This window comes from Leucopleurus acutus (genome assembly GCF_964270905.1).
Source record: "Leucopleurus acutus genome assembly, chromosome: 2".
NCBI classification, from domain to species: Eukaryota; Metazoa; Chordata; class Mammalia; order Artiodactyla; family Delphinidae; genus Leucopleurus; species Leucopleurus acutus.
The window spans coordinates 139,918,002-139,940,176 of record NC_139143.1 but is presented as its reverse complement, the minus strand read 5'-3'; the positions used below and the strand labels follow the sequence as shown (position 1 = coordinate 139,940,176).

The window sequence follows — 22,175 nt, the reverse complement described above, 5'->3', positions numbered from 1 at the left end:
GGTAACTACATGTTCTAGATAGTTTTAAGTTATGGAGTAGTATTTTAGTTTTATTTTTATTGGTGAAAATTATTCTAAAATGTTGAATGTATTTTCATTGTTTAGAGTTTGTGTAGTATGGATGGTTTAAGAAGGATTAAAATCGATTGAGCACCCACTAGTATGTTGTAGTTTATGTAACTTCTCATTTAAATTTCATCTTTCTGAGTTAGATATCTTTCTGAGATTTAAATCTAATATGTTTCTAAGGTATTCTTTTTTTGCAAATTAGAAAACTGAGATTAGGTGACATATTCAAGGTCATATATCTAGGTAAGTCATGAAACTTGTATTCAAACCCAGCCTCCCTTGCTCCCTATTCTTGCTGTTCTCTGAATACACTGAACATAATTTAGGAATACTTTTTATCAATGTCAATATTATTATATAAAGATGGAACTAGAAATGGCATAGCACTTAACAAAACTGGACCTTACTTTCTTTTCAAAAATGTTTCATTTTTGCTTCCCCCCCACATTTACATGACTTTATGAGGCATGTAAACTTGATTTCCTTTTTAAAATATTAAGAAGTAAATCATCCTTCTGGGTGTTTCTGTTCCTCCAGAAAATCATTATTACCTCTACTATTTCTATGCTCTTTGGCTTGTTTGCATCTTTTAAAGCCTGACTTGTGATTTTCAGATTGCTAACTTAATGGACTATCGGTTTTTTGGTAACATTTTGTTTATGGTAGCTAGGCTCCAAAGACGGTCCTCAGTGAATCACATCTTGTGTTGTCTCTTTTCTCATATGAATCTGGGCTGGCTTGTGTCTCATATCAACCAATAGAATGAGTTAGAAATGAAGCTATGTCAATTCCAGGCCTAGCCATTAAGAGACAACTTCTGCCTGTTGTGTGCACTATAACTCATTGCTCGGGTAAAATGTAGATCGTTGTAGAGCCTCAGGCTCTGACTTGTCAGATTCACCTTTCTTTTCTTTCGGAAGGACTGGTGACTGGTAAGAGGGTATACAGGTAGAGGGTAAAGCATAGGGAGAAAGAGAGAAGTTCCTTCTTAAAGGTTTTTTGTTTGTTAGTTTTTGAGGTTGTTTTTATGAAGTTCTTAGGATTTGCTTTGGAAATACTGCCTTTTGGGGAGAGGGGATTGTTACCATTTTGGGGATTAGAATCATTCTCGTATGGTACTAATAATACTCCTATGGTACTAATAATACTCCTATGAAACAATGTCTATAAAGCACCTAGCTTAGTTCCTAGTGTAAAATAGATGGTCAGTAAATACTATTTTCCCATTGGAGTTCAGAGAAGAGAATGAGAGATAGGTGGGAAAAGGAAAAGATGTCTTAGAAGTGTGTGTTTGAGTCAGAAGAAGATTTAAGTGGATTTAAATGGGCTGATATTGGGGAGGATATTTTTGTTATGGAATAGTATGAACCAAATAGTAAAGCCCACTTTGAGTATAGCTGAGAAGTAGTGGAAAAGATGGCTGTAAAGGTAATTTGTATCATATTGTGGAAAGTCTTTAGTATCACAGAGAAGTTCATTATAAATCTGTTAGGTAATGAATCATTGAGGATGGTTTTTGAGCAGACAAGTTACCTAATCAAAGCTGAGCCACAGGGAGATTAATTTGGCAGGGATATGTGGCATATGCTAGAGTGGGGAAAAACTGATTACAGATAAGCCATTTTGGGGGAGTATTGCAGTAATCCAAAGCCTGATTACTGTATTTGACTTTCCATTTTTTCTTTTTTTTTTGGCTGTGTTGGGTCTTCGTTGTGGTGCTTGGGCTTCTCACTTGCAGTGGCTTCTCTTGGTGCGGAGCACGGGCTCTAGGCTTCAGTAGTTGCATCATGCAGGCTCAGTAGTTGTGTCACGCGAGCCCTAGAGCATGCGGGCTTCAGTAGTTGTGGCATGTGGGCTCAGTAGTTGCAGTGCGCAGGCTCCAGGGTGCGCAGGCTTCAGTAGTTGTGGCATGCGGGCTCAGTTTTGTGGCTCGCGGGCTCTGGAGCACAGGCTCAGTAGTTGTGGTGCACATGCTTAGTTGCTCCACAGCATGTGGGATCTTCCTGGACCAGGGATCAAACTTGTGTCCCCTGCATTGGCAGGCAGATTCTTAACCACTGCAGTACCGGGGAAGTCCCTCCATTCTTTATTTTTCACTACCAAACTCAGATACTTGCATGATTTTTATTATAAATACGTATTTTAATTTACTTGTTCTTTATGTTTATTTGTATTATAGTACTTAAGGGAGCACTTTCATAAAAATCACTCATTTAAAATTTTGTAACAACTCTGTTAAATATAAATGTTGGCCTGCTTAAGACTAGACTTAAGTTTCTTAACTCCCAATTTCAGATTCTTTTTATTTATATGTTCTTGCATTTTAGGAGCTGCTTTTAAGTCTGCCATTAGCACTCAGAAATTTCATACACTTAGGAATATTCAGGAATGTAATGGACAAGTGCTTTTCTTAGGAAATTGAGAACTATTAATGGCATCATAAAAAACCAAAAGGATAGTTCCTTTTAGATATAGACAGTTTAGTAGGAAGAAAATTGGAAGAATTAGAGTTTGCAACTAAGAGTTGAGGATTGGGGATTGGAAGGTGGAAAATTGAGATGAAAATGTCTGAAAGCTTTATACATCACTTTCAGAAATCCTCATTTGGCTGAAATGATGGGGTAAAAACAGATTTCCCTAGGAAACTTCAGAGATCCACTTTTATCATAAGCATTAGTGTACTGTGTGATCTTTTCCCTAAATTACTTCACTGGAATATTCAAATACTTTAAACCTTTAAAATATCTAAAATGGAAGAAGATATAAGAAATTGGTAACATTTGTTGCCTTTGGGAAAAGAGGTTGGTGTCAGGTAAACTGGAGTAGAATTTGTACCTTTTAATTTTTATACCATAAGAACATTGTGATCTGTTTGAAAATAAATTAAAACTAAAATTTTTTCTCTGCCATGTTCTTTAAGTGGGCAGAATGTGGTTAAAATACTTTGCTTTATTTGAAAGTAGCATAAGTGGCCTGTATTTTCAGTTCATTGTCAAAATACTTTTGCCACACTTGTAAAAAATGCACATCCATAATTGAGAATTGGTGATTTGAAATTAAATAAAAGAAAATGCTACTGAACTTTTAGTCTGAAATCCTTTAATTGCAAAACTGTTTTTCTCTTTTTCTCATTTAGGTTGGGTGTTGAAAACAAAGACATATTTTAGTAGAAATTCCCCTGTATTATTGCTTGGAAAGTGTTACCATTTTAAATATGAAGGTAAGTGCTAAATTTGTAATCCATTTAAAAATCTTTGTAGAAATTCATTGTGTAATTGTTTTCATTATTTTATTTCCAGATTAACCTACTTTTGACATATTTCTTTTTGTTTTTTACTTCCAGTTATTTTTATTGTGGTAAAATACACATATCAAAATCTACCGTCTTAGTCATTTTTAAGTGTACGGTTCAGTGGTATTAAATACATTCATAATGTTGTGCTACCATCATCACCATTCATCTGTAGAACTCTTCATCTTGTAACACTGAAATTCTGTACCCATTAAACAATAACTCGTCATTCCTCCCTTCCCTTCAGCCCCTGGCAACTGCCATTCTACTTTTTATGCCTATGTTTTGGAATATATCTTTTAAAAACCTGTATTTTATGTAACACATAAAATACTGCCATATGGTTTGGGTTTCTTGTGAATTCCTTGAAAATAAAGTTCATACTGTCATACACCATTTGTTATATCCCTCATAATTTTGGACCTATCATATGAGTGCTAAGTAAATATTATTTGAATCAATATCTTAATATTCTTTATCAAGCTCTCTGATGATAATTTTAAAGTATATGATAATAATTTAAAGTATCACATTAGTTAACGTAAAAAATGGTAAGTTTTCCAATTCTTAAGGATGCTCCAATTTCTGAAATTATTTACTGTATTTGATGTTTCTGAATTTTCATATATGTTCATCCTTTCTGTAATTATCATATATTTTCTTTTAATAATTTATGTCCCCTATTGAGTGCCTACTATGTGTCAAGCATCATGTTAAACTCTTTGGGAAATGTCTTTAATTCTCACAACAAGCCTACAAGGTAGATTTAAGTGTCCCTATCCTATGTGTTTGAAAGCCAGAGTTTAGAGAAGTTAAATAATTTGTCCAAAATCACACAGGTATTAGATGACAGAGTTGAATTTTAAACCAAGACTATGTTTCATTTTAATACTGGCATTCTTTGTACTATATGTCTTTGCTTGGTATTTTGTATGTATGAGTGTGTGTGTTTTGTGTGTGTTTGTGTGTGTGTGTGAGAGAGAGAGAGAGGAGAGGGGAAGAATGTATGTGACAGTATGTGATTATCAAGGCTTGTATTCATTTTTTGGTTGATCTTTTTTGGTCACATCAGCAATTGTCTAAAGCCTAAATGGTTTGTAATAGTAACAGCTGACATTTATTGAGTATTTATAATATGCCAGACAGGATTTTTAAGTAGTTTACATGTATTAACTCATTGAGTCCTCACAGTATTCTTGAAAGATGAGTAGGAAGTTGATGGATAAAGAAGGCATGCATTTTAGGTAAATAGAATGGCATGATGAAAGCAATAGCACTGAGATGTTAGACAGTATATATAGGAAACAGAAGTGTCCAGTGTAACTATGGTGGGAGAGAATTATGAAAAGGATCAAATTATGGAGGAGCATCCTGAATGCTGTGCTAAAGAGTTAGGTCATTTGTTTACAGGCAGAGGAGAGTACAGGCTTTGGGGTGAGACATATGTGGGTTTGAATTTTGGCTCTTTTTGCTGATTAGTTGTTATTTTTGGCAAGTTATGTAATTTCCCTAAGTATTAATGATACCTATTTCGTAGGCGTTTAGTGATATGCCTCGTACATGTAAGCATTCTAAATGATATTATTATTCATGATAAAAGGAATGTGAGAAAAAGTTATTAGAATTCTTTTTAAGGATAGCATTATATATTTTTTGGAAGAAATACTTTGAGCAGTAAATGGATTCTTGGGGGTCCTCAACTCAAGAGATGAAAAGTAAATGATATAGGAGATACAAATGAGACAAATAGAAGACTGTTTTGTTTTGGACTAAGAGTCGGGATACAGGGAAAGACAAGGGTATGGGGCTCGGGAGGGAGAAAGGAGAGCGAGCCAGAAAGGTGGTTGGATTCTGCATGTCCACTGAGAAGTTTCCTTGATGTTCTCTGGTCTTCAGTAAAGTCAGGTAAGTTTATGAAATGCTTGGTGTAGGAAAAGTTCTTTTGGAAAGGGGATGGATTTGGCATCTGGAATGAAAAAGGCATCTCATATCATTGTAGGAGTTAGAAGAGGGAGGGGAGGAACCAAGAGAGTTTAAGCTGTGTAGAATTAACAGAAATCTGGGGGGCTAGCTTGAACTTCTACATGCCACAGAATTTTTGGTTCAAGCAAATTTTCTAAGTTATCAGAGAGATAGGGGGTGGTATACCCAGCTTCTTAACTACAATGGTTATTATTATCCTAGGTTTTTGAACAACAAAATACCAGAATTCATTTAATTATTTTCAGTGATCATGTATTGAGAACATGCTAGCTAGAACATTGATCTTGCCCAGAAGGAGCATATGATAATCATAACTAAATACATGCTTTAGAAAAATAACTGATAGCAATGTAGAAGAACCATTGGAAGTCAGTTATCAGGCAAGATACGATGACTCTGATATAGGACAGTGGAAATGGAGAGGATTGACTTGAAATATTTTAAGGTAGACTCGATAGCATCTGACAAATGATTGGATTTGAGGTCATGAGAGAGAAGATAAAGAATACTTAAAGACTACTATCTTAGATTATAGGTAGTGTTAGTAACCAAATGTGATATACTAGAGGAAGCGTGGATTTTGCAGGGACATGTAGTGTTTGAAGTAGGCCGTTCAGAAGTAAACAGTCTGAATGAAGTAGGTGGTTTAGAATTGGTTGGCTAGTTATTTTTAGTTTCAAAGAGGTAGCATTTGAGACTAATGAATAAGGTCACATTGATGGAAAGTATAGGTGGAGAATATTCATCTTTAAGGATCTACTGATGAAGAAGAATCAGTGAATGAAATTGAGAAGGAGTAGGCAATATATAGGACAAAACCCATGGTAGTATTTTATCATAGAGACTGAAGGAAAGAGATTTTCAGGAGAAAAGTTGGGACAAAGTGCCTAATGCTCAAAAGAGGTTAAGCAGGAAAAAACCTGATTAGAGGCTGTAGGATTTGTCCATGAGAAATTGCTGATGACTTTTGAGAGATCAGTTTCACTGGAGTGGTAAGGATAGAAAAGTAAAAGCAGTAAAATTAACAGCAGCTCACCTGCATTTACTGAGTGTGGCTCTTTGTTATGCATGAAAGCCAAAGTGTATTCTATTTATTTATTTATTTGGCTGTATTGGGTCTTCATTGCGATGCACGGGGTTTCTCAAGTTGCGACGAGCAGGGACTACTCTTTGTTGTGGTGTGTGGGCTTCTCATTGCTGTGGCTTCTCTTGTTGTGGAGCACGGGCTCTAGGCGCACGGGCTTCAGTAGTTGCAGCATGCAGGCTCAGTAGCTGTGGTATGCAGACCCTATCGCACACAGGCTTCAGTAGTTGCAGTGCGTGGGCTCAGTAGTTATGGCGCGTGAGCTCTAGGGCACGCGGGTTTCAGTAGTTGTGGCACGGCATTGTGGCTTGTGGGCTCTAGAGCACAGGCTCATAGTTGTGGCACATGGGCTTAGTTGCTCCGTGGCATGTGGGAACTTCCCAGACCAGGGATTGAACCTGTGTGCCCTGCATTAGCAGATGGATTCTTAACCACTGTGCCACCAGGGAATTCCCCAAAGCGTATTCTTTTAAAGATTTATTGGTTATGATATCAGGGTAGAGAAGAACTGCTTTTATAAAACATAAAAACACAGCCTATATAGGAAAATATTGATGTATTTGACCAAATAAAAATTAAAAAATCTGCATCACGAAAGACACCATAAAAAAGTTTAGAAACAAGACAGAGAGAGAAGATATTTGTATATGCTCTCTCATTCTCTTTTTCTCTCTCTCTGTATTGGTATATGTATGTGTGTTTGTGTGTGTGTGTGTGTGTGTGTGTGTACAATGAAGATCTATCTGTCCATCTGTTATCTCTTCATCTATATCTTGGACAAAGGATTAGTCTCCAAAATAATACGAAACTGCAAAATAATATGAAAAACATGGACAATTCAAAAAAAAATGAGCCAAGGAAATGAACAGGTGCTTTTAAAGTAGAAACTTGAGTGGCCAAACATAAGAAAATGTTCACCAAAGTAATAAAGGGAGTGCAAATTAAAATGAGATACCGTTTCTTAGTTGTCAAATTTGCAAAAATTTTAAAGCTTCATGATATCAAATTTTAGCAAGGTTGTGAAGAAACAGGAACTCAGACACTGCTGATGGGAGGCAACTTGGTACAACCTCTTCATGAATTTGAAAGTACTTAGAAAAATTGATAATACATAAACTTAGTATCTAGCAATTCTACCTTTAAGTATTTACCCCAGAGAAGTTCTCTGTATGTGTGTAGAACACTTGTACAAGGATGTTTATTGTAAATTTGTTGAAATAACAAAAAATATTGGAAACAAGTATGTGCTACTAGTGGATTAGATGAATAAGGTTATTCATTCATTCCAAAAGTATTTATTAAGAGCCTGTTATGTGCCAGGCACTGGGGTTACTGCTGAAAGTATTGCAGGCACAGTACTTACACTCAAGGAGCTTACAGTCCAGTAGATGAGAGACATTAGACAAATAATTACAAAATTATTAATTTCATTATGATATTCATGATAAAACAGAAGTATAGGTTCTTATAAACAGAGATCAAATTAGAAAGGATGTGATTGGATCAAATAAGCAGAAAGTCCATTTCAAAATAGCTTAAAAGCAGTAAGGGTATCTCTTATCATTCACAAGCAGAAGTCCTGACATAGGAATGGCTCTAGGTAGGTTAATCAGTGCCTCTGTGACATCATCAAGGACCCATGTTCTGTCCATCTTCCTACTCTGCTAATCTCAGCATATTGGTCTTATCTTCGTCTACCTTTCCTATAGTAACAAGTGCCTATCTTAGTACCATGATAAGACATATGGCAGATATGGCAGAATCCAGTGGAAGAAGGACTTTTTCTTCTTTGTTTTCTTTATTATGAATATGAATTTTTATTATTTTAATAATTTTATATTATTTAAAATCTTTACATTTTTAAAATTATGAATTACTCATATACAGAGAAGGCAAAAGCCTTGTGTATACACTTTCAAGAATAGTAATGAAATTTTATTAGACAAGAGAAGTACAACATTATGAATAAGTTTTAATCTCCTTGTGCTTCTACCCAACTGTAGTCCTTCCCATGCCAAAAAACTCTACTATCCTAAAGTGGTGGAATTTAGTGTTTCCTATTTTTGACCTTTTTGAAAATGAAAATGAACTATGTTTTGCTTCTGTGCCTTGCTTATGGCTTTTAAGGTTGTGTTTTTAAGATTTGTCTGCGTTCAGGAATAAAGACACAGACCTACTAGAGAATGGACTTGAGGATATGGGGAGGGGGAAGGGTAAGCTGTGACAAAAGTGGGAGAGTGGCATGGACATATATACACTACCAAACGTAAAATAGATAGCTAGTGGGAAGCAGCCACATAGCACAGGGAGATCAGCTTGGTGCTTTGTGACCACCTAGAGGGGTGGGATAGGGAGGGAGGGTGGGAGACGCAAGAGGGAAGAGATATGGGAACATATGTATATGTATAACTGATTCACTTTGTTATAAAGCAGAAACTAACATACCATTGTAAAGCAATTATACTCCAATAAAGATGTAAAAAAAACAAAACATTTGTCCATGTTATGTGTAGGTTCTAGTTTATTTTTACTGCTGTATAATATTCCATTGTATGAATTACCACAAATTATTCATTCTACTATTGTTAGACATTTAGTTTGCTTTGGCTTTGCCTTTTTAAATAGTGTGTAATAGTACATTCTTGTATTTTTGTAGAAATAAGACTGTATTCTCAGAAGTTTTTGAAATACGACTTTTCATGTTTAAAAATATCTACATGCAGAATGAAGGGAATGAATCATTAGCCAGAAGAATATCGTATTTCTGTTCTTATCATCCACTTTATAGATTCTCTTTTCTAATGAGTTAACCCCAAACCACCTTCTTACACCTTTCTAGGAATTTTTTGGTATACTCAGAGAGGAGGAGGCCCTTGTACTTAAAAGCATACAAATTTTAGTGAGTCAAGTATAATTCTGAAAACAGGAGGAATAACACTGAATAAGATCAAATACACATTTGAAAAGAGATTTAAATATACATTTTGAAAATAAGAGGAGTCATAATTATCAAGATAAGGTAAAAGGGAATTAGAATATTTGTTCAGAAAAACAAAGGGATTATGACATGGTGGAAGTCACGTATTAAGGATTTTTTTTGTTGTTAATGAAGTTTTAAAACTTTTGAAATATATGACATAAAGGTCTATTGATTATGGGGGGCTAATTTTCTTTATTTCTCCTATTGTGGGTATACAAACCCATATTATGTAAAGGTTTATTAATCCTATAATTATGGTATGACTTTGGTGAATTTCTATTTCATAACACTTGTCCTAAGGTTACTGCCCTGTTTTGTCATGACTTTCTTTATAGCTTCAACAGAAATATAATATTCTGTTTATCGCATTTGAAATATTTTAATGCTAACCTTTTCTCTCTGTGTGTCATTATGTACTCACAGCTTTTTAGATTTACTGTGCATTGGTCAATCTCCACCAGATTTTCTCTTAGGTTGTTCAGGACATGATGGGCCCAGAGACCATTAAGGAAAAACTGTATCTGTGTTTATCTCTAGTATACCAGTTCTATCTTAGGGACCCAAAGGATTTAACATGAATAACAGAGATAAGGCTCTCTCCTTCCTAATTTTGGGGCTGAGGAGCATCTATAGACAATGATTCTAAGCTATGGACAAAAAAACCCCAAAATAGTGCGTGGAAAAAAGGGGGGAAAAAAGCTTTTTAAGAAGTAGAGAGGGTAGCACAGAGGCTAGAAAATAATAAAAGTTTTTTCTGCACTGAAACCAGCCCAGGGTCGAGCTTTGCCTAGGGATCTCTTTATAGGACATAAAGGGCATGAAAGTAAGGTATCAAGGGGTCTTCCTTTGCGTGCTCTTGGTTCTTGTACTATCTTTACTATTTTCAGGGATCTTGGTTATTCCACATGTTGCCAAGATTATGCCCAAATGTTTGGAAATAAGATCCCACAATTTGGAATTTTTTGAAACATGACTTTTGCCATTTAGTAAGAAAGGGTGTGCAGGGTGCAATCAATTATTTATAGGTATATTACTTAATTTGGAAAATTTCCAGATCTTGTTCTGTTACTGATTTTTAATTTAATTGCATTGTGGTCAGAGAAAATATTTTTATGACTCTAATCTCTTTGAAGTTATTGAGACTTGCTTTATGGTCTAAATATGGTATAACTTGGTAAATGTTCTTTGTGTGCTTGAGAAGAATATGTATTGTTACTGGAATGTTCTATAAGGGCAGTTAGGTCAAGTTGGTTGAGTTCAAGTCTTCTCTATTCTTGCTCTGTCCTACTTGTTCTACCAATTTTTATGAGAGGGATATTGACATCTCTGACTATAATTGTGGATTTGTTTATTTCTCCTTGCAATTCTATCAGCTTTTGCTTCTTCAATTTTGAAGCTTTGTTATTGGGTACAGTAACATTTAGAGTTGTTATGGTCAGTTATGACCCCTTTATAATTATAAAACCCTTCTTTATTCCTGGTGATATTTTTTTGGTCTGAAATCTACTTTGTCTGATATTAAGCTTTCTTTTGCTTAGGGTTATATGGTATATCTTTTTATGTTCTTTTACACTTAATCTATTTTCTTTATATTTAAAGTTTGTTTCCTGTAGGAAGTAAATTGTTGGGTCTTGCTTTTTTATACAATCTGATAATCTCTGCCTTTTAATTAAGTTGTTTAGACTACAGGCAAACCTCGGAGATATTGTGGGTTTGGTTTCAGACCACTGCAATAAAGCAAATATTTCAATAAAGTAGCACAAATTTTTTGGTTTCCCAGTACATATCAAAGTTATGTTTATATTGTATTATAGTCTATTAAGTATACAATAGCATTATGTCTAAAAAAATAATATATGTACCTTAATTAAAAAATACTTTATGGCTAAAAAATGCTAATCATCATCTGACAACACAGGGTTACCACAAACCTTCAATTTGTAAAAAACGCAGTATTTGCAAAGCACAATAAAGTGAAGAACAAAAACAAGGTATGCCTGTATTCACATTTTATATGATTATTGATATAGTTAGGTTTGTCTGTTATCTCACTATTTGGTTTCTATTTGTTAAATCTGCTCTTTGTTCCCTTTTCCTCTTTTTCTACCTTCTTTCAGATTGAATATTTTTTGATTTCTATTTTATCTCTTTGTTGGCTGATTAGCTGTAACTTTTTATTGTGTTATTTTACTGGGTTACTTTAAGGTTTTAGGGTATATCTTTGACTTATCACAGTCTACCTTCAATGATATTATACCAGCTCACATACAGTATGAGAACATTAGAGTAGTGTACTTCACTTCCCTCCTCCTGGTCTTTATGCTACTGGTGTCATACATTTTATTTATTTGTATCTTATACATGCCATAATACATTGTTATTATTTTTGTTTAAACAGTCAATGTCAATTACTTAAGTCAATTACTTAAAGAGATTTAAGTAATAAGAAAAATAATATACTTGCTCATATAGTTATCATTTTTGGTGTTCTTCATTCCTTTGTGTGAATCCATATTTCCATCTGCTAAAATCCATTATTTTCCTGCTTGAAAGACTTATTTTAACATTTCTTATAGTGCAAGGTGTGCTGGTGATATACTCCTTCAGCTTCTGTGTCTCTGAAAAAGGGTTTTGCTTTCATTTTTGAAAGATATTTTTGCTGGGTATAGAATTTTGGGTTGATTATTTTTTTTCTTTCAGTAGCTTTAAAGATGTTGCCCTGCTATCTTTTTGTTTATTTTGTTTCCAGGGAGAAATCTGAGGTCATCCTTATCTTTCTGTGTACATAATGTGGCTTTTTTTTCTTGACTACTTTTAAGATTTTTTTTTTATCACTAGTTTGGAACAATTTGATTATGATGTGAAGTATAGTTTTCTTCATGTTTCTTGTGCTTGGGTTTTGTTGAATTTCTTGAACCTGTTGTTTCATAGTTTTCACCAATTTTGAATTTTTTCAGCCATTTTGTCTTCAGATATTTTTTCTGTCTTCCCCTCTCTTCCCTCTCCTTCTGGGTCTCCAATTGAACATATATTAGCATGAATGAAATTGTGTCACATCTCACGGATGTGCTTTTATTTTTTTTAAAAATTCTTTTTCCTCTCTGCGTTTTAATTTGGATTAATCATTTAGCATTTTTTAGCCATAAAGTATTTTTTAATTAAGGTACATATATTATTTTTTTAGACATAATGCTATTGTATACTTAATAGACTATAATACAATATAAACATAACTTTGATATGTACTGGGAAACCAAAAAATTTGTGCAAGTTCACTAATCTTTTGATCTTTTCCTCAGCAATGTCTAATCTGCCATAAATCCTAGTCAGTATATTTTTCATCTTGGACATTGTAGTTTATATATCTGAAAGTTCCATTTAAAAAAATCTTCCTTACTTATCTTCCTTCCTTACTTAATCTTCTACTTATCTTTTTGAACATATGTAATATTGTAATACCTGTTTCAATGTACTTGTTTGCTCATTCTAGCATTTGTGTTCACTTTTGTTTGGTTGAGTATTCTCATTTTGGCTTGTGTTTTCCTGCCTATTTGCATGCTTGATTGATTGCCAGACGTTGTGTTATTTACCTTGTTGGGAGCTGGATATTTTTTTATTCTGAGTATTGCATTGTGTGAATATGCCACACTTCATCCATTTTACTCTTGGTGGGCATTTGGATAGTTTTCAATTTTTGGCAATCGTTAAGAGCCCTGCTTGAATATTCTAGTACATGTGCTTTGGTGAATGAACATGTGTATGGATTTTCATTCAGTATGTATACCTGGGAATGTAATTGCTGGGTAATAGGGTATTCATATGTTCAGCCTCACTATATACTACCAAATAGTTTTATAAAACAGTTGTGCCAATTTGTATTTCTACCAGGTGTGTATGCAAATTCTGCTTGCTCTCAGCTCACCAGTACTTGGTATTTTTCCATGTTTATTAGAGCCACATTTTATTTTAATTTGCGTTTGTCTAACTTAGGAAATTGAGCATATTTTCATAAATATTTTTCCATTTAAATATGTCTTCTATTAGATTATCTCTCTAGGTTTTCTTAATATATTCTGGATATGAATCCTTTTTTGGATATGTCTATAGGAAATGTTGTCTCCTACTCCGTTACTTTTTCACTCAGTTTATCTTTTGAAGAGCATAGTTCTTAATTTTAATATAGTCTGTTTAACTTTTTTATCTTCTTAAATGGTTAGTACTTTTTGTGTTCTGCTTAGTAAATCTTTGCTCACTTTAGGACAAGATAGTCTCTCTAGTGTTTTGAAGCTATCATTTCTATGTTTTTTCTCTCTGGTTGCTTCTCAGATCAGCTCTTTGTCTTTCATGTGGATTTCACTTTATTCTACTCAGAATCATATATTTCTTAAATACTGAAGAAATTTCAGCCATTTTTAATTATAGTTTTTCTCCATTCTTCTTGTTCTCTCCTTTTGCATCTCTGATTAGTCTTTCTGTTAGATTTTTTTTCATGTCTCTGAAATTCTTTTTTTTTTTTTTTTTGCGGTATGTGGGCCTCTCACCGCTGCAGCCTCTCCCGCCGCGGAGCAACAGGCTCCGGACGCGCAGGCCCAGCGGCCATGGCTCACGGGCCCAGCCACTCTGCGGGCATGTGGGATCCTCCCAGACCAGGGCACGAACCTGCGTCCCCTGCATCGGCAGGCGGACCCGCAACCACTGCACCACCAGGGAAGCCCTGAAATTCTTGTTTTTTATTTTTTCTCTCTGTGCTGTGTTCTGAGTAATTTCTTTAGTTTTTCTGGTTCCTTGATTATCTTCTGAGGTTTGTATAATTTTCTGTTTAACCTATACCAAATTCTATTTTCATTTATTATATTTTTCATTTCTAGTAGTTTTATTTGGTTTTCCTTTACATGTGCCTGGTCAATTTTAATTGTTTTCTTTTATTTGTCCACCTTTCAGTACCTTCTGCTTTTTAAACATATGCATACTTATTTTATCCCATACCTGATAATTACAATAGTTACACTCTTTCAGAATGTATTTCTGCAGTTTGTTGTACTTTTGATTATTTCTCATATTAGCTTGTTTAATTGTGATTTTTTTAAAAATTTATTTATTTATTTTTGGCTGCATTGGGTCTTTGTTGCTGTGCGTGGGCTTTCTCTAGTTGCGGTATAATTGTGATTTTTGATTGCGGTAAGCACCCTTGACTGAGCCCTCAATATTGCTAGCAGGTCTCTTCTATTTCCTTTATCAGCTTTCTTTCTCATTCTTTGTAGTGATTCTTTCAGGCATTCTCACGCTTCATAAACGTCTGCTCAGAAGTCTTTTCCATCATAGAAAACAAAAGCAAAGCAAAACAAATATTTATTGTGTATCTACTATGGACTGAACTCTGTGTTAGGCGCTGAACATTCAGAGGTCTAGAAGATAAACATATTTCTTCTCCTCTAGAATACTTGAAATCTGGAGGGGGAGCAGATGTAGATAAAAAGCATTCTAGATATAATTAGTTAATACTGTGAAAAGGAAAGTCAGTCAAAAAGTGGAATAGCAGGAGTAGTATTATAGTGGAAAGTCAACAAGACAACAAAGTTCATTTAGTATGAACAGTTTCACAATAATATTTAGAGTAAATATTAAGAGGAGACTAGATCTTAAAAGGATAAGGAATTAATCACTTTGTCAAGATAGGAGATTAGAACTATGTGTTTGGCAAGCCTCAGGATGAGCTGTGAGAGTTATGTGTTATTATATCCAATTTCAAACAAATTTAAATGTCTCCAAAGTGGAAATTTTGGACTTACTTGTAGTGCCATATTCAGTTTTCAGATATTTTTATTTTTATTTGGAATTAAATTCAAACTCTAATCTTCAGAGAAATTCATTGATAATAGAGGCTTGCCATGTATTCGGGTTTTTTTTCTTAACATCTTTATTAGAATATAATTGCTTTACAATGTTGTGTTAGTTTCTGCTCTATAGCAAAGTGAATCAGCTATATGTATCCCCTCCCTCTTGTGCCTCGCTCCCACCTTTCCTATCCCACCCCTCTAGGTGGTCACAAAGTACCAAGCTGATCTCCCTGTGCTATGCAGCTGCTTCCCACTATCTGTTTTACATTTGGTAGTGTATATGTGTCAATGCCACTCTCTCACTTCATCCCGGCTTACCCTCTTCATCCGCCATGTCCTCAAGTCCATTCTCTTAGTCTGCGTCTTTATTCCTGTCCTGCCCCTAGGTTCATCCGAACCATTTCTTTAGATTCCATACATATGTGTTAGCATATGGTATTTGTTTTTTTCTTTCTGACTTACTTCACTCTGTATGACACACTTTAGGTCCATCCACCTCACTACAAATAACTCAATTTTGTTTCTTCTTATGGCTGAGTAATATTCCACTGTATATATGTGCCACGTCTTTTTTTTTTTTTTTTTTTTTTGCAGTACTTGGGCCTCTCACTGTTGTGGCCTCTCCTGTTGCGGAGCACAGGCTCCAGACGTGTAGACCCAGCGGCCATGGCCCACAGGCCCAGCCGCTCCGCAGCACGCAGGATCCTACTGGACTGGGGCACGAACCCATGTCCCCTGCATCAGCAGGCGGACTCTCAACCACTGCGCCACCAGGGAAGCCCTTTTTTTTAATTAAAAAAATTTTTTTTTCACATCTTTATCGGATTATAATTGCTTTACATTGTTGTGTTAGTTTCTGCTGTATAACAAAGTGAATCAGCTATACATATACATATATCCCCATATCTCCTCCCTCTTGCGTCTGCCTCCCACCCTCCCTATCCCACCCCTCTAGGTGGTCACAAAGCACCAAGCTGATCTCCTTGTGCTATGTGGTTTCTTCCCACTAGGTATCTGTTTTACATTTGGTAGTATATATAAGTCCATGCCATTCTCTCACGTCATCCCAGCTTACCTTTCCCCCTCCCTGTGTCCTCAAGTCCATTTTCTACGTCTGCGTCTTTATTCCTGTCTGCCCCAGGTTCTTCATAACCTTTTTTTTTTTTTTTAGATTCCATATATATATGTGTTAGCATATGGTATTTGTTTTTCTCTTTCTGACTAACTTCACTCTCTATGACACACTCTAGGTCCATCCACCTCACTACAAATAACTCAATTTAGTTTCCTTTTATGGCTGAGTAATATTCCATTGTATCTATGTGCCACATCTCCTTTATCCATTCATCTGTTGATGGGCACTTAGGTTGCTTCCATGTCCTGGCTATTGTAAATAGAGCTGCAGTGAACACTGTGGTACATGACTCTTTTTGAGTTATGGTTTTCTCAGGGTATACTCCCAGTAGTGGGATTGCTGGGTCAAAGGGAAGTTCTATTTTAGTTTTTTAAGGAACCTCCATACTGTTCTCCATAGTGGCTGTATCAATTTACATTCCTACCAACAGTTTAGGAGGGTTCCCTTTTCTCCACACCCTCTCCAGCATTTATTGTTTGTAGATTTTTTTGATGATGGCCATTCTGACCGGTGTGAGGTGATACCACATAGTGGTTTTGATTTGCATTTCTCTAATGATTAGTGATGTTGAGCATCCTTTCATTTATTTGTTGGCAATCTGTATATCTTCTTTGGAGAAATGTCTGTTTAGGTCTTCTGCCCATTTTTGGATTGGTTTGTTTGTTTTTTTGATATTGAGCTGTATGAACTGCTTGTAAATTTTGGAGATTAATCCTTTGTCTTTTGCTTCATTTGCAAATATTTTCTCCCATTCTGAGGGTGGTCTTTTCGTCTTGTTTATGGTTTCCTTTGCTGTGCAAAAGCTTTTAAGTTTCATTAGGTCCCATTTGTTTATTATTGTTTTTACTTACATATCTCTAGGAGGTGAATCAAAAAGGATCTTGCTGTGATTTATGTCATAGAGTGTTCTGCCTATGTTTTCCTCTAAGAGCTTGATAGTGTCTGGCCTTACATTTAGGTCTTTAATCCATTTTGAGTTTATTTTTGTGTATGGTGTTAGGGAGTGTTCTAATTTCATTCTTTTACATGTAGCTGTCCAGTTTTCCCAGCACCACTTATTGAAGAGGCTGTCTTTTCTCCATTGTATACTTTTGCCTCCTTTATCAAAGATAAGGTGACCATATGTGCGTGTGTCTATCTATGGGCTTTCTATCCTGTTCCATTGATCTATATATCTGTTTTTGTGCCAGTACCATATTAACTTGATTACTGTAGCTTTGTAGTATAGTCTGAAGTCCTGGAGTCTGATTCCTCCAGCTCCGTTTTTCTTTCTCAAGATTGCTTTGGCTATTCGGAGTCTTTGTGTTTCCATGCAAATTGTGAAACTTTTTGTTCTAGTTCTGTGAAAAATGCCATTGGCAGTTTGATAGGGATTGCACTGAATCTGTAGATTGCTTTGGGTAGTATAGGCATTTTCACAATGTTGACTCTTCCAATCCCAGAACAAGGTATATCTCTCCATCTGTTTGTATCATCTTTAATTTCTTTCATCAGTGTCTTATAGTTTTCTGCATACAGGTCTTTTGTCTTCTTAGGTTCATTCCTAGGTATTTTATTCTTTTTGCTGCAGTGGTAACTGGAAGTGTTTCCTTAATTTCTGTTTCAGATTTTTCATCATTACTGTATAGGAATGCAAAAGATTTCTGTGCATTAATTTTGTATCCTGCAGTTTTACCAAATTCATTGATTAGCTCTAGTAGTTTTCTGATAGCATCTTTAGGGTTCTTTATGTATAGTATCATGTCATCTGCCAACAGTGACAGTTTTACTTCTTCTTTTCTGATTTGGATTCCATTTATTTCTTTTTCTTCTCTGATTGCCGTGCCTAAGACTTATAAAACTATGTTGAATAATAGCAGTGAGAATGGGCAACCTTGTCTTCTTCCTGATCTAAGAGGAAATGCTTTCAGTTTTTCACCATTGAGAACGATGTTGGCTGTGGGTTTGTCACATATGGCCTTTATTATGTTGAGGTAGTTTCCCTCTATGCCCACTTTCTGGAGAGTTTTTATCATAAATGGATGTTGAATTTTTTCAAAAGCTTTTTCTGTATCTATTGAGATGATCATATGGTTTGTATCCTTCAATTTGTTAATATGGTGTATCACATTGATTGATTTGCATATATTGAAGAATTCTTGCATTCCTGGGATAAACCCCACTTGATTATGGTGTATGATCCTTTTAATGTGCTGTTGGGTTCTGTTTGCTGGAATTTTGTTGAAGATTTTTGCATCTATATTCATCAGTGATATTGGCCTGTAGTTTTCTTTTTTTGTGACATCTTTGTCTGGTTTTGGTATCAGGGTGATGGTGGCATCGTAGAAAGAATTTGGGAGTGTTCCTCCCTCTGCTATATTTTAGAAGAGCTTGAGAGGGATAGGTGTTAGCTCTTCTCTAAGTGCTTGATAGATTTCACCTGTGAAGCCATCTGGTCCTGGGCTTTTGTTTGTTGGAACATTTTTAATCACAGTTTCAATTTCAGTGCTTGTGATTGGTCTGTTTATATTTTCTATTTCTTCCTGGTTCAGTCTGGGAAGGTTGTGCTTTTCTAAGAATTTGTCCATTTCTTCCAGGTTGTCCATTTTATTGGCATGTAGTTGCTTGTAGTAATCTCTCCTGATCCTTTGTGTTTCTGCAGTGTCAATTGTTACTTCTCCTTTTTCATTTCTAATTGGATTGATTTGAGTCTTCTCACTTTTTTTCTTGATGAGTCTGGCTAATGGTTTATCTATTTTGTTTATCTTCTCAAAGAACCAGCTTTTAGTTTCATTGATCTTTGCTATTTTTTCCTTCATTTGTTTTCACTTATTTCTGATCTGATCTTTATGATTCCTTTCCTTCTGCTAACTTTGGGGTTTTTTTGTTCTTCTTTCTCTAATTGCTTTAGGTGTAAGGTTAGGTTGTTTATTTGAGATGTTTCTTGTTTCTTAAGGTAGAATTGTATTGCTATAAACTTCGCTCTTAGAACTGCTTTTGCTGTATCCCATAGGTTTTGGGTCGTCGTGTTTTCCTTGTCATTTGTTTCTAGGTATTTTTTGATTTTCTCTTTGATTTATTCAGTGATCTCTTGGTTATTAAGTAGTGTATTGTTTAGCCTCCATGTGTTTGTATATTTTACAGATTTTTTTCCTGTAATTGATATCTAGTCTCATAGCGTTGTGGTCGGAAAAGATACTTGATATGATTTCAATTTTCTTAAATTTACCAAGGCTTGATTTGTGACCCAAGATATGATCTATCCTGGAGAATATTCCATGAGCACTTGAGAAGAAAGTGTATTCTGTTGTTTTTGGATGGAATGTTCTATAAATATCAATTAAGTCCATCCTGTTTAATGTATCATTTAAAGCTGTGTTCCCTTATTTATTTTCATTTTGGATGATCTGTCCATTGGTGAAAGTGGGGTGTTAAAGTCCCCTACTGTGATTGTGTTACTGTCAATTTCCTCTTTTATGGCTTTTAACAGTTGCCTTATGTACTGAGGTGCTCCTATGTTGGGTGCATAAATATTTACAATTGTTATATCTTCTTCTTGGACTGATCCCTTGATCATTATGTAGTGTCCTTCTTTGTCTCTTGTAATAGTCTTTATTTTAAAGTCTATTTTGTCTGATATGAGAATTGCTACTCCAGCTTTCTTTTGATTTCCATTTGCATAGAATATCTTTTTATGTCTCCTTACTTTCAGTCTGCATGTGTCCCTGGGTCTGAAGTGGGTCTCTTGTAGACAGCATATATATTGGTCTTGTTTTTGTATCTGTTCAGTCATTCTGTGTCTTTTGGTTGGAGCATTTAGTCCATTTACATTTAAGGTACGTTTACATTTACGTTTATCGATATGTATATTCCTGTTACCATTTTCTTAATTGTTTTCAGTTTGTTTTTGTAAGTCTTTTCCTTCTCTTGTGTTTCCTGCCCAGAGAAGTTCCTTTACCGTTTGTTGTCAAGCTGGTTTGGTGGTGCTGAATTCTCTTAGCTTTTGCTTGTCTGTAAAGGTTGTAATTGCTCTGTCAAATCTGAATGAGATCTTTGCGGGGTAGAGTAATCTTGGTTGTAGGTTTTTCCCTTTCATCACTTTAAATATGTCCTGCCACTCCCTTCTGCTTGCAGAGTTTCTGGTGAAATATCAGCTGTTAACCGTATGTGGATTCCCTTGTATGTTATTTGTTGCTTTTTCCTTGCTGCTTTTAATAGTTTTTCTTTGTATTTAGTTTTTGATAGTTTGATTAATATATGTCTTGCTGTGTTTTTCCTTGTATTTATCCTGTATGGGACTCTCTGTGCTTCCTGGACTTGGTTGCCTATTTCCATTCCCATGCTAGGGAAGTTTTCAACTATAATCTCTTCAAATATTTTCTCAGACCCTTTCTTTTTGTCTTCTTCTTCTGAGAGCCCTATAATTCAAGTGTTGGTGTATTTAATGTTGTCCCAAGGGTCTCTGAGACTGTCCTCAATTCTTTTCATTTGTTTTTCTTTATTCTGCTCTGTGGCAGTTATTTCCATTATTTTATCTTCCAGGTCACTTATCTGTTCTTCTGCCTCAGGTATTCTGCTATTGATTCCTTCTAGAGAATTTATAATTTCATTTACTGTGTTGTTCATCACTGTTTGTTTGCTCTTTAGGTCTTCTAGGTCCTTGTTAAATGTTTCTTATATTTTCTCCATTCTATTTCCAAGATTTTGGCTTATCTTTACTATCATTATTCTGAATTCTTTTTCAGTTAGACTGCCTGTTTCCTCTTCATTTGTCTGGTCTGGTGGGTTTTTACCTTGCTCCTTCATCTGCTGCATATTTCTGTCTTCTCATTTTGTTTAACTTACTGTGTGGTCTCCTCTTCACAGGCTTTGGGTTCTTTGTTCCTTTTGTTTTTGGTGTCTGCCCCCAATGGGTGAGGTTGGTTCAGTGTGTTGTGTAAGCTTCCTGGTGGAGGGGACTGGTGCCTGGGTTCTGGTAGGTGGACCTGGATCTTCTGGTGGGCAGGGCTGTGTCTGGTGGTGTGTTTTGGCATGTCTGTGAACTTAGTATGAGTTTAGGCAGCCCTTATGCTTATGCGTGTGGTTGTTTTTTTGTCTTACTAGTTGTTTGGCATGGGGTGTCCAGCACTGGAGCTTGCTGGCCATTGGGTAGATCTGGGTCTTAGCGTTGAGACGGAGAGCTCTCACCAATTGATATTACGTGGGGCTGGGAGGTCTCTGGTGGTCCAGTGTTGTGGACTTGGCTCTCCTACCTTGGAGGCTCAGGCCTGACATCCGGCCGGAGCACCAAGACCCTGCCAGCCCCACGGCTCGGAAGAAAAGGAAGAAAAAAAAGGGGGGGAAAAAGAAACCAGATAGAATCCCAAACCAAATGGTAAAAGCAAAACTAGACAAAATAACACAAAGTAACGCACACACACAGACACACACACACACACACACACTCATAGAAAGAAATAATAGGGACTTCCCTGGTGGCACAGTGGTTGGAAGTCTGCCTGCTGATGCAGGGGACACAGGTTCGAGCCCTGGTCTGGGAGGATCCCACATGCCGTGGAGCGGCGGGGCCCATGAGCCACAATTACTGAGCCTGCGCGTCTGGAGCCTGTGCACCGCATCAAGAGAGGCTGCGATAGTGAGAGGCCCGTGCACCGCAATGAAGAGTGGCCCCCACTTGCTGCAACTATAGAAAGCCCTTGCATAGAAACGAAGACCCAACACAGCCATTAAAAAAAAAAAAGAAAAAGAAAAAAAGAAATAATAATTAACAAAGAACAGTCAGAACCCTAGGACAAATGGTAAAAGCAAACCTAAAC

General features: G+C 35.8%; 1 protein-coding gene across 3 annotated transcripts in view; it reads left to right on the top strand.

Moving 5' to 3' along the window:
* The window catches only part of ATG4C (autophagy related 4C cysteine peptidase), a 102,876-nt gene that overhangs the window by 36,198 nt on the left and 44,503 nt on the right, over positions 1-22,175 (top strand). For all 3 annotated transcript variants that reach the window (XM_082833882.1, XM_082833883.1, XM_082833881.1), the window contains one exon: positions 3,206-3,289. In XM_082833882.1, the coding sequence (XP_082690008.1) occupies positions 3,206-3,289 (84 nt within the window). The remainder of the gene's footprint in view (positions 1-3,205; positions 3,290-22,175) is intronic.